Source organism: Manacus candei, unplaced genomic scaffold, assembly GCF_025592945.1.
Source record: "Manacus candei isolate 608988 ecotype Guabito, Panama unplaced genomic scaffold, ASM2559294v1 h1tg000027l, whole genome shotgun sequence".
Lineage (NCBI taxonomy): Eukaryota > Metazoa > Chordata > Aves > Passeriformes > Pipridae > Manacus > Manacus candei.
The window spans coordinates 6,689,697-6,704,878 of NW_026138075.1; the positions used below are offsets into that span (position 1 = coordinate 6,689,697).

Below are 15,182 nucleotides of genomic sequence, written 5' to 3' on the forward strand. Positions count from 1 at the left end.
GCCCCCGGCTGCCCCCGCCCGCCGGGGTCGGCGGCCGCGCTCCCGGGGACGGGCGCGCTGGCCACGGGCCCGCCCGCCGGGGCGGTGTAGGCTCCCGCCGTGCCTCCCGGCGCATAAAGGCAGGCGGCGGGGGCCGGGCAGGGGCAGCGGCTGGCGGCGGCACGGCAGCGACCGGCGGCGATGGAGCAGCCGGTGCAGACCGAGACGTGGAAGGCGCAGAGCCTGGAGGAGCTGGTCCGCATCCTCCACAAGATATTCGCCGAGGACAAAGTCAGCGTGGAGGAGGTGCAGGCGCTGATGGAGTCGTACGAGAGCAACCCCGAGGAGTGGCTGAAATACGCCAAATTCGACCAGTACAGGTACAGAACAGCACGGAACACGGAGACCCCCGGCCGCACAAGCGGTGCCGGCGGCGAGGCTGAGCCGCGAACGGGCACCGGGACCGCCGTGACGCAGGGCGGACACCCCCAGCCGACAGCCCCTCCGAGGGGGCGAAGGGCAGAGGCCCCGGGGCGGGGGGCCGGGGGGCACAAGCCAGAGCCGGGAGGCGACGGGGGCGGGGAGCGGGCGGGGCGGCCGCGGCCAATGGCGGCCCCGGCGGCACGGCCGGGCGGCGGCACCGGGACCCCGCACCGGGCACCCGGCCCGGCACCGGCCCCGGCGGCCCCGGCCCGGGTCCTGCCCCAGACACCGCCGGGGCGCGGCGCCGCTCCGGCCGCGGGGATGTCCCGAGGGAGAAAGAGAAGCTTGCCTGAGCAACCAAAATAGACGAATAAATATATACATAACTAAAGAGGAGGAAAGAGCCCAGGAGAAGCACATCGGCGGCGCGGGTGTTGCGCGGATGCTGGGGAGGGGGCGCAGTGACCCGCGCAAAGCGGGTGTTGAGTATCCGTGGCTACATGTCCTGCCTTACCAGGGGGTTGTGCCGCCGCTCCCTGTGCTCCGGTCTCGTCCTTCTGCGGCGTAGTGCAGGTCGAGACTTTTTGCTGCTCGCCAGTAGGAAGGAAAATACACATTAGGGTTTTAACTCGCTCCTGCTTTGTTAACAACTGATTTATTCCTGTCATTGTTGACTTCTCTGTCTTAAACGACAAGATAAATGCATTTTATTCGAGTGTTTCCTTAAAAAAAAAAAAAAAGAAGGAACAAAAAAGAAAAAGAAAAAACTATCCAACAACCAAAAGCCAAACATACACCCCACACCCCAAAACTTTTTCTTTTTAACCCTGCTATTATGCAAGCATCATTCTGGCTTGACTTTTCTTTAGCCTCCTTTCACCTCGTTTTGGCCATCCTCCATTCAGGACAAATCATGAAATTTGTAACAGAACATAGGAAACTAAGCATCAGGAAAATAAATTGTGTTAGCATTAGAAGAATGCATGGTAACCATTTATTTATTTATTTATTTATTTATTTATTTATTGCCTGCCAGATCTTCTGTACAGAAATAACATCACTTGAAAAGTTTAGTCAACTTATGTTGACTTATGTTCTTATGTTCTTATGACTTATGACTTATGACTGCTTATGTTCTGACATCCTAGGAAAAATATACCTACCTGATACATACACAGATTATGGATGCAGTGAGAGGCAGTGTACAGACATAGATGTTATGCTTTGGAAGTAGTTTGTTGTGAGTAAAATAGAGGTGGTCTTATGGGGATGCTAATTTGAAATTATTCAGCTGACATCAGTGCGCTTTCTGTGTGCTTGCGTCTTTCAGGAGAGGCTGAGGTGTCCCATCATCCACATAAATATTTTCTTTACTTGGCAAAGTAAAGAGCAAATAGTCATGACTACAACCAAATTGAAATTTGAAGGTCCCACGGGGTTACTTGTACCATATCAGCTAGAAGCATGAGCCCCAGATCAAAAGAGCCACACTGTGTAAAGTAATGCATAGAGCAAGATCCCAGTTCTTTATCCAGTGACCTTTTCAATAGAACAAGATAAGCAGCAGCTCAGGGGAGGATTGCAGGAGAGAAAAAAGGAACAAACATAAGATTTTTTTTAAAGAAATTTTGCTATGATAAACTTTGTTTAGAAGTAGATGCTGGTAGAAGTTCCCTCACAGGTGCTTTATCCACACAAAAATGCTACAGTACGAGAAAGGGAACTTTCAGGAACAGAGTGAGAGGACAATGTACAGGAAGCCTGACATCTTCATTCTTTGGTTTTTTTGGCTTTGTACAAAAGAGTGCTGTGTAACAGAAGGAAAGCCAAGAATATCGGAAAAGGAGCTGCAGAAGAATGTAACTATGTATTTTTCTTGTTTCATTGCAGTCCTCTGTTTCTAATTATAAGCCAGCTGCTGAAGTGACTTCATTCAATAACTATTTTGATTTGATCCTGTCTACCACTCTAGTCTCAGACTCACAGTTCCCAAACTCCAGTCATCTATGTAATGCAAAAGAAATATAATTCTAAAATATTAGATATCTACTTTTTTCTCCTTCCTAGAAAAACAATGCTTACCAAAAAAAAAAAAGTTAGAAATACAATTTCATTTTCTTCTAAATAAAAATTGGATTTCAAGAACAAAAGAAGAAAAGGGATTTTCATATGTCACAACCTTCTTTCATAAACTTATTTGTATAATTTTTCTTTTATAGGCATATCAGTACATTAAAAAGCAAACACTTTGTATTTCAGGTACACAAGAAATCTTGTGGACAATGGAAATGGAAAGTTCAACTTGATGATCTTGTGCTGGGGTGAAGGGCATGGCAGGTTTGTATTCAAAGACTATGGTTTTAGCAAACATATAAATCCACCATGTCTTTCACTGTCATACTTGGCTTTCTTCAGGTTCATATATCTCATCTCCTTCTTCAAAACAGACCATACTGCTGATGTGGCCTCCTGAGTTGTGTACACAGACTGTAACTTGGTTGTGTAGTCCTACACAGTGTGAGGAGGGTCTTTCATGGAGTGTTGGCTAAAGCAAAATAGGGAACAACAAAATTTGTGTGTTTTCACTGGATATTCTTACCTCTAAATAGAAAACCTAAGGAGATGTTGGAACACTTTTTTGTTTGCTGCAATTGAACATTTACAATATTCTTTAGGGGATGCCATATCGTCATACTCAGAGTGATATAGGAACGAAGCCCACCACCTCTACTCCTTCTGGGCTATTCCCATAAAGCCTGTAATTTGTGTCAAACTGTGTTTGAGTTGGATGAGAATTTGCTAGAGCTAGACTGAGACCATAAATTGTTATTGCTTCCTAAATGAAAAGGATCAGATTTTCTCATGGTCTGTGGAAGGACCACGACAACATGGCATTTGTAAACTGTTCTGTGCCTGAAGCAAGCTCTGGTCTCTTGGCATCTCAATTTGTAACAAATGCCATTGTTTGTTTACCAGAAACAGTAATGTACGAGTACCAAGTTTTTGATTGAAACTCATTCCAGGAGGATCAAATTCCCCCTTCTCCCTTGCCCCTGATGAGTGATGAGCTCTCCCTTTGTCATAATCCCATTGACTTCTATAACAGTCAGTCCAATATTTAAAGAAAAAAAAAAAGCCAAAACCACACTACATATCTAGCCCCTATGTAGTCTCCAAATGCAGTAATTAAAACACACTTCAGAGCAAGAAGACAGATCAAATAAGCAAACAAATCAGATCCTGTTGGTTTTTCATGTCTTGCCAGAAAAATAAACAGGTTAGTGTAGCTGGTTGTACTTAATACTATCAGAGTGAGAAGTACCGCATTTTTTTCTTCAGCAATGCCTGTGCACCCCAGTAGTAAAGAGACCATAGAAATTAAGCAGAATTAGCTCATTTCTTCATGTTTTTGGAGCAAATATCAGGTATACTTGCAAGTTTATACCAGCCTCTGCCTGGAATCATGGTGGAAGCACCATTTTGTTTCTTGGTGCAGAAGAGTTTTTGTGTTCTGAAGAAATTTTCTGACCTCCTCCTTCCCCTAGACTTTCTTTGTATTTCTCTGTGTCAAAGTCTTGGTTTGATCAATATCTATTCTTCTAATCCTGCTGTATGCGAGCTTATCTCAATACCTTTCTAAAGTAGCAGTTTTAAGTAGGCATACCTTAACGCATGACTCCTGTGCAATGGAATTTCATTCTAAGGCTTCTGTCCAAGTACAATGTGCTATGTCATCTGTCTTGTTTGTTGTACTGAAATTAAATAAGCATATCACACTGAGTTTGGTTATTCTTTTTACATATATAGCAGCATCCATGATCACACTGACTCACACTGCTTTATGAAGATCCTCCAGGGAAATCTAAAGGAGACTCTGTTTCAATGGCCTGAGAAAAAAGGGAATGGTGAAATGACTAAGAAATCTGAACGGGTTTTGAGGGACAATCAATGTGCCTACATTAATGGTAAGCTATTAAGCTTGTTTTGACAACTACCTACCATGAGTCCTATTCCTAAAAGAAGAGTTCATCTGCTCTCTAGTCTCCTACCTTTAACAGTATGATACTTTCTGAACAGTTTAAGATTGTGACTCTCTAGATTCTGCACAAACCTGTATTTAGATTCAGTAAAACAACCGCAACAAAAATGTTCTTTTAACTTACTCTTAAGACATTGCAGTAATTGCCTGACTCTCTAATATGCTGGATATCTCCTCTAGACAAATCAGCCTTTCAGCACCACGCTTCTAATGACTGAAACTGCTTGTAAACAAAGACCTTGAATAGTATTTTCTAAGAAATAAGAGAACCAAAGTTTAGATAGCTTAATCACCTTGCTTTTTTTTTTTCCAAAGAAATAAAAAATTTGCACAGTCATGGAAAATCTATGTCAATAATGTAAAACCTGTCTATGAAATAAATGGATCAGCCATGAGCAGAGGCCCCCATTCTCAGTGCTACTTCTTGTCCAAATCAACAGAAGACTGTAGGGCTGAAGTGCAGTGTCAGCAGAATTGAAATTCCCAATCTACAAAAAATTGTCTGATTACACAGGTGTTGAGAATGACGAGGACCCCACCAGTAAGACTGCCTAAGTTCCTAAATCCACGCCATCACATGTATCTGTAGCTATTACCACTCTGTTTTATGCTGGAGGTCAACCTGGAGTAGCCATCTGGGTGTAATGTATTCTGGTGCTATGAAAGACACTGTACATCATGCTGAACAGCAATGAGTTTGACAGAACAAAGGTCAAACACCAGCAAAGTGGGTCATCTGCCTTTTATGTCATGGGTTAAACACTGGAGGACACACCTGGTGGGGCTGAGCTTGGGAACTTCCCAGTTGGAGGAAGCCTCATGTTGGATTATGAAGTTAGCCAGGGTAAGGCACTGGGGAAGAAAGGCTGGTGTTCTGCAGCCCTGTGTTGAAGGTATGCCACATTAAGTGGCACAAAATCAATAGGGCAGGAAACACAAAAAGGATCTTGACACATCTGCTGATGTTCCCATTCCAGGGACAGGGGTTCTCAAATGCCATCAGGTTTTCTTACCTATGCAGTTCTTTTCAGTGCAAACAACTGCACACTGAGTGCATCTGATCCAAAACTTCCTTGGTTGTTTTTAAAGTTTGATATTCAGTTCTCTGAGGCAGTTTGGATCTCTGCCATGTTTCATAACAGATGTTTTGGTTTAAACATAACGTGTTAAACAAGCAGAAGGAAAATACTGACAGTGTGTTGATCACCATAACTACATCAGTAGTAAATGTCTTCACATTTCTATTGCATGCTTCTAATTTAAATGTTAGAACTCACTAAACTCTGTTTATTTGGGTTCTGCAATGATGAGCACAGATTTAGGACTTCCCCCCCACACACACACACACTGCATCCTCTATAAATAAAGTATGTTAACAACACTTAGGTCTTACCTTTCAAATGTAGTGTTCAGAGTGTACTCATGACTCTCAGGGTATCATGCCTATGTTGCACAATATAGGCCTAGGTATTACATAAAAAATTCAAGTACAGAAGCCTGAGTTGTTTTTAAAGCATGATTATAAACTTAAATTCAAAGTCTCTTTTAAGTAACTCAAAAACTCCACTTCAGTGCAGAACGGACGTGGTTTGTTTCATGGATGTGATTTTTCATACCTTACATTTCTATGTAATAGCTTGATTTCTACTCCCCCAATGCAGTGACCACACAATATACAGTGCCTTGTTTTGCTATGTCTTCATTTATGTTAACTATTCGGTTATGATTGGAAGTATGGCAGTCACTACTAATTTGTCACCTTATTCAAAAGAACAAACAAATTTAAAGATTGTTCTCCAACTCAATAAACTGAGAGGATTAATTAGGAAACAGATGCCTGTAGTAGAAGACAACTATACCCTTGTCCATAAGTCCCTGTCGCAAATGCATGCAGCTGATTCTTACTGTGACTGATATTCTTCTTACCTGGGTAAGGATTAGCAATACAAAGGCTTTTTCCCCATAAAATGTCTTCCTAATTTTTAGAAACACAAACCTTCCTGCTTCTGAAGCATCTGTATCAACAGCTTGCCTAGGGTAGTAAATGAACTGGAAGTCCCTTGGAAATGAGAGCTAGAAAATTACTGACAGTATGGTCTTCCTTAAGCTTCTTGGGATTCCTATTGGCCTTCATCCTGTGATGGATAATCCAGAAATTGTATGAACTGTGGAAGGCAGTAACTCATTTGGAATTATCAGTATATTTAGAAATCTGTGCTAGAGAACAGGAGTCAAATTCCCTGTAGTGAGTTACTTTTTACCCATAAAAGTGCGGGCATGCCTAACTGCTCATGACTTTCAGTTTAGAAAGCATTTTTCCAGGCAATTAAGGTCTCCTTAGATCTTCCTGCTAATACAGTTTCTTGTTCCATGCCCTGGCTGGTGTAGACTCCATCGGCCTGCACCGCGTGGAGAACATAAGCCACACAGAGACTGCCGTTAGCCTGCACTTGTACAGCCCTCCCTTTGACACCTGTAACACCTTCGATCAGAGGACTGGACACAAGCACAAAGTCACGATGACTTTCTACAGCCAGTATGGGGAAAGGACTGTCTGTGTAAGTATGAGATAACACGCTATTCAGCCAGAACTGGGCTCTGAGCCCCTGCAAGGACAGTGCCAGGGGCTACCCTCTCGCCTGCACAGGGCAGGACCCCAGTGCCCCAGGACAGGCAGGATGTCTGGCAGCTCTGCCCTTCCTGGGGGAGCACCATTTAGAACCAGCATAAAATCTGTTTCCAAGTACAGCTTGATTTGTCGATTTGCACTTCTCTTGTGTGTAGTTCCCTGCTTTGTAGCTTACCTCCTCTTCGTCATCAGGAGATCAGTTCTGAGCAGAGAGAGATCAGTTCTGAGCAGAGAGGAGGATTAATGAGAAGTTTGCTGCTAGCTAAGCATCTTCAGGCAAATGATGGTAAATGCAACCTAGCCAATGGAAAACTGTGAAGTAGCTATGTTGTTTTGGACAGCTTCAGTCAATTTCCTGACTAAATTGCTCTACCAAAGGTGAAGCATCACATTTCAAGTCAGAGGTTTTAAATCTGGTAGCTTACTGTAAAGTAAAGAATTCTCTAATAAATTTAATTATTTAAAATCACAGCTTTCGCACAGTAAGACTTGTTCTGAAACGGAGAGGAGGCTGGTTTTTGTCTGCATTCTTGGGCAATGGCACGAAATTTTATTTGGATAGGAAAGAAATCTTAAGGTTATTTTTAGGGTGACCAAGCTAGGACATCTGGGAGAGGTTAATAGGATTCCTTTCAGCACTATTCCATGCATTGGGAAATACAACTACTTATATATGGAGAAAGGACTGATTCCTGATGTTCAGCCACAGAGGTTCAAAGACTGTTTTGTTAGATACTGAACACTTTCATCTTCCATTGAATCCAGAAATTCAGGGCTCAGGAGCTTCCTAGAGTGAGTCCTTAGTAAGATCCAGTTAAAGTTTTATATAGTTAACAAGTATAATGTAATTTATTTCTTTGAAGCCTGTCACATTACCGAACAGCTGAAACACAAATTTTGACCTTCCAGAGTTTGAAAGGTCTTTGAGAAAGTAAACTTGAATTTATAATTCAGATTTTAAAGAGTAATTATTGTGGAAAAATGTTGAACAAAATTAATGCAAGGATTTAGTGTTTGCTTTCTTTTTAAGTCTTTATTGAATATGAAGTATGTAAGATAGTAAGCGAGACTAGATGTTTTAACTTGGACTGTTTTCCTGCTCTGATCTTAACCCTCTGGCACTGTTTGTACCTTTTGTGGGAAACTGGATCTGGCTTACAGAAAAGAGGTAAATACTAATCATTGGGTCTCTTTCATGAGTTCCTGTAAATGGAATTCCAGTACGGGAGAAAGTGGTAGCAAGGCTGGGCCATGTCACCGCCTGAAATGACTTCATTCTACAAAACTCTTCTAGTCTCAGTGACTTGGTTTCTGGAAAGCTGACTGGAAAAGCAAATTTTCTTCTGCTTCCCAGATCACAAAAGGATAGAGGAAGACAGAGAGCTTTAAATTAAAAAATACCAGGAGACTAATGTAATGTATATATTGTATAATGTGTAATGTATAATGTGTATCTTTTATGAGTGAGAAGATCTGCCTAACTAAAGCATATTCATTGCTTCCTCTTTGTCTTAATTATTTTGCGGGTAAAACACAAAGGTAAATCCCTAGTGACTTCTGGCCATGATTAAGTCTTGATTAACTAGCTCTCCAGTAAATACATAATAAGTTATATAGGCCTGATAATAAAAATAGTATGTGTGTCAAAGGACTTGCCCATGGAAGTAACTGCACGATTCAGGTACAAACCATGAGAACACCAATAGGAAAGTTCACTGAGGTACAACTGATTTTGTTGACTTCCATGTCTCAGCACATCAGTTCCTGCTGCCAGGAATTTTGCTGGGGGGAGGTAGTATATCTTTTTGCAACCTGTCTTCCAAGCTGTACATTAAAGCAGTTTCTGTCAAAATGAAGTAGAGTAGGCTATCTGGGAGAGAACACAGCCTGAAGGAGGAAGCACTCCTCAGCAGTCCCTTCTGTCCTGGGCTTACTTGTGGTCACACAGAGGCATGGACAGAGTGATTCTGTCAGGCACATACTGCCTTTCACAAAACTCTGACAAGAAGCACTGAAAATAAATGCTGTAAGTATTTTAAGGTCCTGAGCTACTCTGGAAACAAAGGTCCATGATGAGACTGTGAAATAGGTGGTGACTGTCTCTTTCCCTGAAATAACAACCTCTCTCTTTCCTTTTAGGCAACAGCAGTGCCACAGGAGAACAACTGAGAAGCACCAGCATGCATTTGCATAAGACCTGCTGAATCTTTAACCAGGGACAGAAGACTTGCATGGCTAAGGTCGACAGCCAGATATATTTTGATACCTTGTACATTGAAGAGTACAGTAGGGAAGCTTCCAGGCCACCCGCAGTTTCCTCAAGCAAATGCCGATTATGGGACACTAAGCTCACTAGTGCCATAAACTACTTCAGAGGTTAGATGCCTTGTCTTAGGCTCCTGTCAGAATTAAGTAGTTTGTTTTCTAATTCTAGCCTCTTTTTAACTGCACTTTTGATATCACACTGAGAATATTGGAAATAGGATTTTAAACATCATCTGACACTTCTCAATAGATCTATGGGTATTTATGCTCTCAATGTAATTAGTAACTATATAAACTTCTAAGCTTCCAGTCACTTGTACCTATGTACACTAGATACAACTAACAGTAGCTTTTTGTTTAATTAAGTCTTTTATGTTTTAATGCTCTAGGCCATCTCAATAGTTTTGTGCATATTTTATTTTTATTTTTTACAATTTAATTTTTCGGATCTTGTTTTAAATAGAAGCAGAGAAGTGCTTCATGCACAGTGATTTTCAAAATTGATTGCACAGATTTGGCTTTTAACAAGACTAATTATACTTAGTTCAGCTAATGTCCAGTTCCCAAAGTATTCTGTATAGTTAATGAAGAAGAAAACTGAAATAAAACTGGATTTGTGCACAGATTTCAGAGTTTCAGCATTTTTCTCCTGGTGACTAAAATATTTATCACACTTTACCAGAACCCACATTCCTCATGAACATCTAGATCTTTTCCAAGCAAAACACTATTAGAAAATACTTTAAAAAGCTGTGAGTATTTCAACCATACAAGGAATCCTGATTCCAATTAAGTTGGTGGAAGTTCTGCCACTGAGTTTACTGATGCTTAATTTTATCCTCCAGATTTAGTCAGAAGGAAAGAACCATCTTGAAAGGAGCTAACTCTAATTAAACAAATCAAAATCAGCAGAGCTGCCTGCACTGAGGCCATCCCATTCGTTTAATGCAGCTAATAGCATATGACAAGTAGAGAATTCTCGTGGTCTTATAGGTGACTGCTGGTTACTCAGACAGCACTTTAAATTTTAGCAGTATTGGTTTTAGGTGAATCACGTATTCCCCTCTGTATTGACAAACCCAGAAAATATTTACTTTATGAGACCCCATTTCCAAGGAAGCTGTGCCAAATTTTCAAGAAATATTTGAGCAGTATAACTGTTTTGGATGAACCTATGCCTTACTGTGAGAGTGCCACAGCATCAGAGATGAGCTGAGACTGGCAGTCCAGCTCATGTAGGGTTTCTTACAGCAGGTTGCTCAGGACTACATCCAACTGGGCCCTGAGTATCTACAAGGACTGAGGCACTGCAGCCTATTTTGGCAAACCCTTCCAGTGTTTTACCACCCTCTTAGTTAAAAAGCCTTATGTTTAGTTGCCCCCCTTGCCTCTTGTTCCCCTCACCCTTCCCACAGAAAATTAGCAGTTTCATTTAACTTCAAATATAGCATATTCATCAGGTTTTTGCTTACTAGGAAATACTAGAGAACAAACTCAATAGCTTGTAGACCACATGTTCAGTCAGGTTAGGGGAATGGAATGATGAGAGAGACAGCCAAGAAGCACAGCAGTGATGACTGCAGCTAGCTGTACCATAGATACTAGTATTCCAGCTAGCCACACATACACCTAGCAAGTGAAGCAGAGAAAACACAGGCAGAAATGATAACAAAAATCTACCCAAGTTGTCCCAAACACTGTTTAGCTATAGTAAACACGGCATCATGCATTGCATAGGATAATACAGGAATTTCAGCATTTCAGAAGAAGGTACCTTCCTAGTACTTATGTCCTCCATTCCAGAAACATATGGGGGGTAGCCTGCCCAACATAAAGTGTTCAAATACAGGAAACCTCAAGAGTAATGTCTAATTGGTTCCAGAGTCCACAGAACACCCACCACCTTTGCTACTTCCTATGTGCTAGCTATGTATCCAGTGCTCTGAACAGCACAAGCATAGAGCTAACACCTACCAAATGCAAAATGTAATCAATAAATATCAAATGATATAATGAGAAATAGAATCACTTTTTCACTTACACAAATATATTCATATAACTTGTGCTGGTTGCAAACAGAGATACAAGTAATAGCAAAGTAGTATCTGCACGCTGTTATGGGTGAACGGCCAAGGTATTAAACCTTCTAGCATATGAATGTACACTGCTGTTTCCTTTGAGAACACACACAGGATCACTCTCAAGGAGAAAAGACAACGCAGAAAGAATCATGTCTTGCAGAATATACCACCTAAAGAGTCTTTCTGCTGTGCCTTTTGCAATCGGACGTGCCTATCTCGTATTGGCCTCAAAAGCCACCAGCACACTTGTAATAAACGTGGATAGAGCCTTCCTAAATCTTCATTCGCGAAGCCCAGCCATGAAAAAAAATGAAGATATGAATGTACTTGAACTTTGGACCACTGTTAACTGGCCATCTGATGAGGCAGAAATGTGCTGTAAGATGACAACTAGCTTTCATTGGGCAATGAACAGATGTTTAGTATTTCATATGCTTTCATCTGGGAAGGTGCTATTGAGGAGCATCTCTGTAAATTGAAGAGAGTTTAACGTTTACCTGGGCTACAGCTAAGATGCTTAAGGGATAACCCATACTGCCCCAAACCATTTAGGCTGGTAACAGCAGGAGGAACTCCATATATAATTTGGTACATTAACCAAGACATAGAGAGGCAAAGTAATGCCAGGAGTGGAGTGAAAGTGCAATACTTACAAGAATTCAGCAAATTGCAAGGGTTTGGTGGTTTTGTTTTTGTTTTGAGAGCTGCTATTAGAAATTTTGCAATAAGAGAAATTGTTTATCAAAGAATTTTACATGGGAAGGCTCTGTAGCAAAGAGTCACCTGGAAGCCATATGTCATATGCAAGGGAAAGGATGACAACAGAGGCTCCTCAGGAATGGAAATGTTATCCCTGTCTGTGTGGCTGTGAGAAGGACTAGATTCACTGAAATTTTAGGGTGTATTCTGGGAGGGTTTCACATACATATAACCAGCAAGTCAGTAGCTCTTTTTCTCCACATACTAAGATGTGGGATCTCTAATGTCTTCAACAGGACTTGTTGCTCAGAGAGAGTCCTTTGCTGAGTAAACACAGTTTTTTAATGTTCTTGTAGATAATTGAGCCTAGAGTTACTTTGTGTCTAACTCAATACAAAATCTTGGCATGCACAAATCAGTTCAATTTGTTATTTTAGCCGGGGTGACAGCTGAGTCTCTTGATGCATTGTTCATCATCGTCCATTGTCAATGTATAGAGGAACACACCACAATCAAAATCCACCCTATATGTAACCCCTCTTCCATTACAGTTTTTTTCATCAAACCACAACAATACAAGATGTGCTATTCACTAGCTAATCTCTATAATTATTTTTTTCACACTCCTTTCATGACCAAGTGAAAGCTGTTTTGCAAGAATAGAGCCTCTCCGAGGGTAAAAGAGGTGACCTGCCACAGTGACTCTATTTGCAGAGACGAGCAGAACGAATCAAGCAGAAGGTCAGTGCTTTTCAACCATACTATATGCTCTGCTCTTGCCAGTTTAGCTCATGAAAGACTTTGCTGTCCTTGAATGTTAGTCTTATGTTCCATGAATGGAGAGTAGCTCCATCCGCTCTGTCTGGTAAAGGCAACAAAAACATTATGGAGCAGCTCTTCGAGACTATTCATGTCACTTGTAGCTCCTATGAAGCTTTGTTCAATAATTTTATCCCAAATCTTTGAATCCTGTGGGTAGTTAATACTATATGGTATTTCTTCAGGGATGAATGGCCACCAAAATAGGGACAGACAAACTCTTGTGACGTCGTTGATCTTTCACGCATATCACAGAAGAGACATCTCGGGGTTTTTTTAACAAGTAATGAAATGTCTTATGCCTTTTCCAGATCTGTTTCGTCTTTGCTTTTACTCTCCAATTCACTAAAAACTTTTGGTACAGACAGATGAGGGCATTATTTTCTCTTAAAACTTAACTTCTTGACATCTAAGGTGTACCTTCTTCCTGTCTCATTGCAGGCTGAGAGGAACACATAATATTAAAATCAACTCTATTTGCACTTCACTTCCCAGAAGGAAAAATTTCTGTTCTGAACCACCAAGATAAAGTGTATATGCTGTTCACTGACTCCTGCTTAGGTTTATTTTTCGTGCCTATTCTACTCTTTCAGGCCCCTGTGCTCTCCCCCAGGTTTAGTTTAGCTAATTGGTTTAGCTATGGCCAGTGGTGGTGCAGAACATTTTAAAACATGATGATTACATGTGAATTAATGTATTTCTTACGAGATGAAACTTCATTAATCTGCTTCTTTAATTCATAAAGATTAGAGGAATGACATAAGAGGATTGTGTGGCACATGCTACTCTTATCTGGCCAGTTTCCCTGAGATTCCCATGAATCTAGCTAGCATGAGAAAAACATATTCCCTGACCAGAAAGCAAAGCTTCTGCTGCAAAAGACAGCTACATCCTGTTCTCTGCTAACAGTCAGAATTCAGATTCAGACCCTCGGTATCTGTGGGTTTTCATTTTTGTTTGTTTTTTTTTTAAGTCACATTGTGAATGCAAAATGTTTGATTTTCATTGTAAGTCACTTACAAGTCCAGGTCTGAGAGCCACAGCCAGAAAAATAAACTTCCTCTTTTCTCCCCAGCTGAAAAAATGTCCCTGCAACACATTACCTGTTTGCAATGAGCACTTGAGCAAATAAGATCGCTGAAAAATGCTTCTTCCCTTGTTTAAATCTGAAGACAGGTATACAGCTTTGCCCTTAAGAGAATTGCAAAACAGTTGTGCGAGTGCTTGGACCCAGGTGCAGAGACCTCTTGTTGATCACTCTCTCAGTGTCTGGCCCTGAAAGTGCACGTCCCAAGCATAAGGACAGGTGACTCTGAGGAGCAGAAACAGCTCTGGACATTAAAGAACTACTTCTGTAAATGCTGAGGGTCTGTTACTACTGCAAAGATCAAGTTCATTTGAGTTCTGTTTACATGTGGTTATAGAAGGTATGGTTAGAACCTTTCACTGGACTATTGAAAAAAACCTACTGGGAGGCACTCAGACCTATGGCATATAGCTATTCCTCTGTCATAACCAGGGCTCTGAATGGGCCTTGGATTGCTGTTATGAGAATATTTACCAAGCATATTCATAGGGAGAAAACCAGCATTTGTAAAAGCTTGCTTCGAGGGAAGTGTGGACAATTAGTCCTATTTAAACTCAGAGGCTGGAGGAAGCCTTATCATCTTTTTGGGCTAGATCTTTATCTAACATAGGTTGGAACAGCAATGCTGTTGTTAGCCGACTTACAATGTTTTACACTGGTTGAATCAACCTTTACTGGTGAGTGCTTGATTCTGGTTACATTTATCACCTGAGACTTCAAGCTGTGTCCCTTCCTAAACATTGTTACTGATGAGTGAAAAGGTACTGCTTGGGAAAAGCTTTCACAACCAGTTTCACGTTCAGGAGTCCAGACAACAGGCAAGTGTGAGAGGAAAATCTTCATCCTACATCACTGTATTAGTTAAAACAAACAGCACGCCTCTCTGCTTTTGCACTTCACGTTGTTGCTTCATGCAATATAAACACAGATTAAGGAGGTCCTTTAATTTGTTGTACCTACTTTGGGGTTTTGATGCTTTGCAAAAATAAAAACTTTGGGTTGGCCCCCTCTCTGTTGGCATAAAGCACTTGAAAAAAACCAGCTTAAGTCATCTTAAGTTTAAGACTCCCAAACTTGGCATTTTTGTTGACACAGTAGTTAAGGTATTCTGCAAAGCAGTGCAATACTCCAATTGTAAAATTTCTCAAACCAGGTAGGAAA

At 41.3% G+C, this 15,182-nt stretch overlaps 1 protein-coding gene across 1 annotated transcript; it reads left to right on the forward strand.

The window, feature by feature from the left end:
- Positions 1 to 128: 128 nt before the first annotated feature.
- On the forward strand, positions 129 to 9,960 carry CDO1 (cysteine dioxygenase type 1). The gene is made up of 5 exons (XM_051789483.1): positions 129 to 359; positions 2,662 to 2,739; positions 4,210 to 4,367; positions 6,830 to 6,999; positions 9,210 to 9,960. Exons 1-5 carry the CDS (start codon positions 181 to 183, stop codon positions 9,237 to 9,239), a joined length of 615 nt encoding a protein of 204 aa, XP_051645443.1. The 5' UTR covers positions 129 to 180; the 3' UTR covers positions 9,240 to 9,960.
- The last annotated feature ends 5,222 nt before the right edge of the window (positions 9,961 to 15,182 follow it).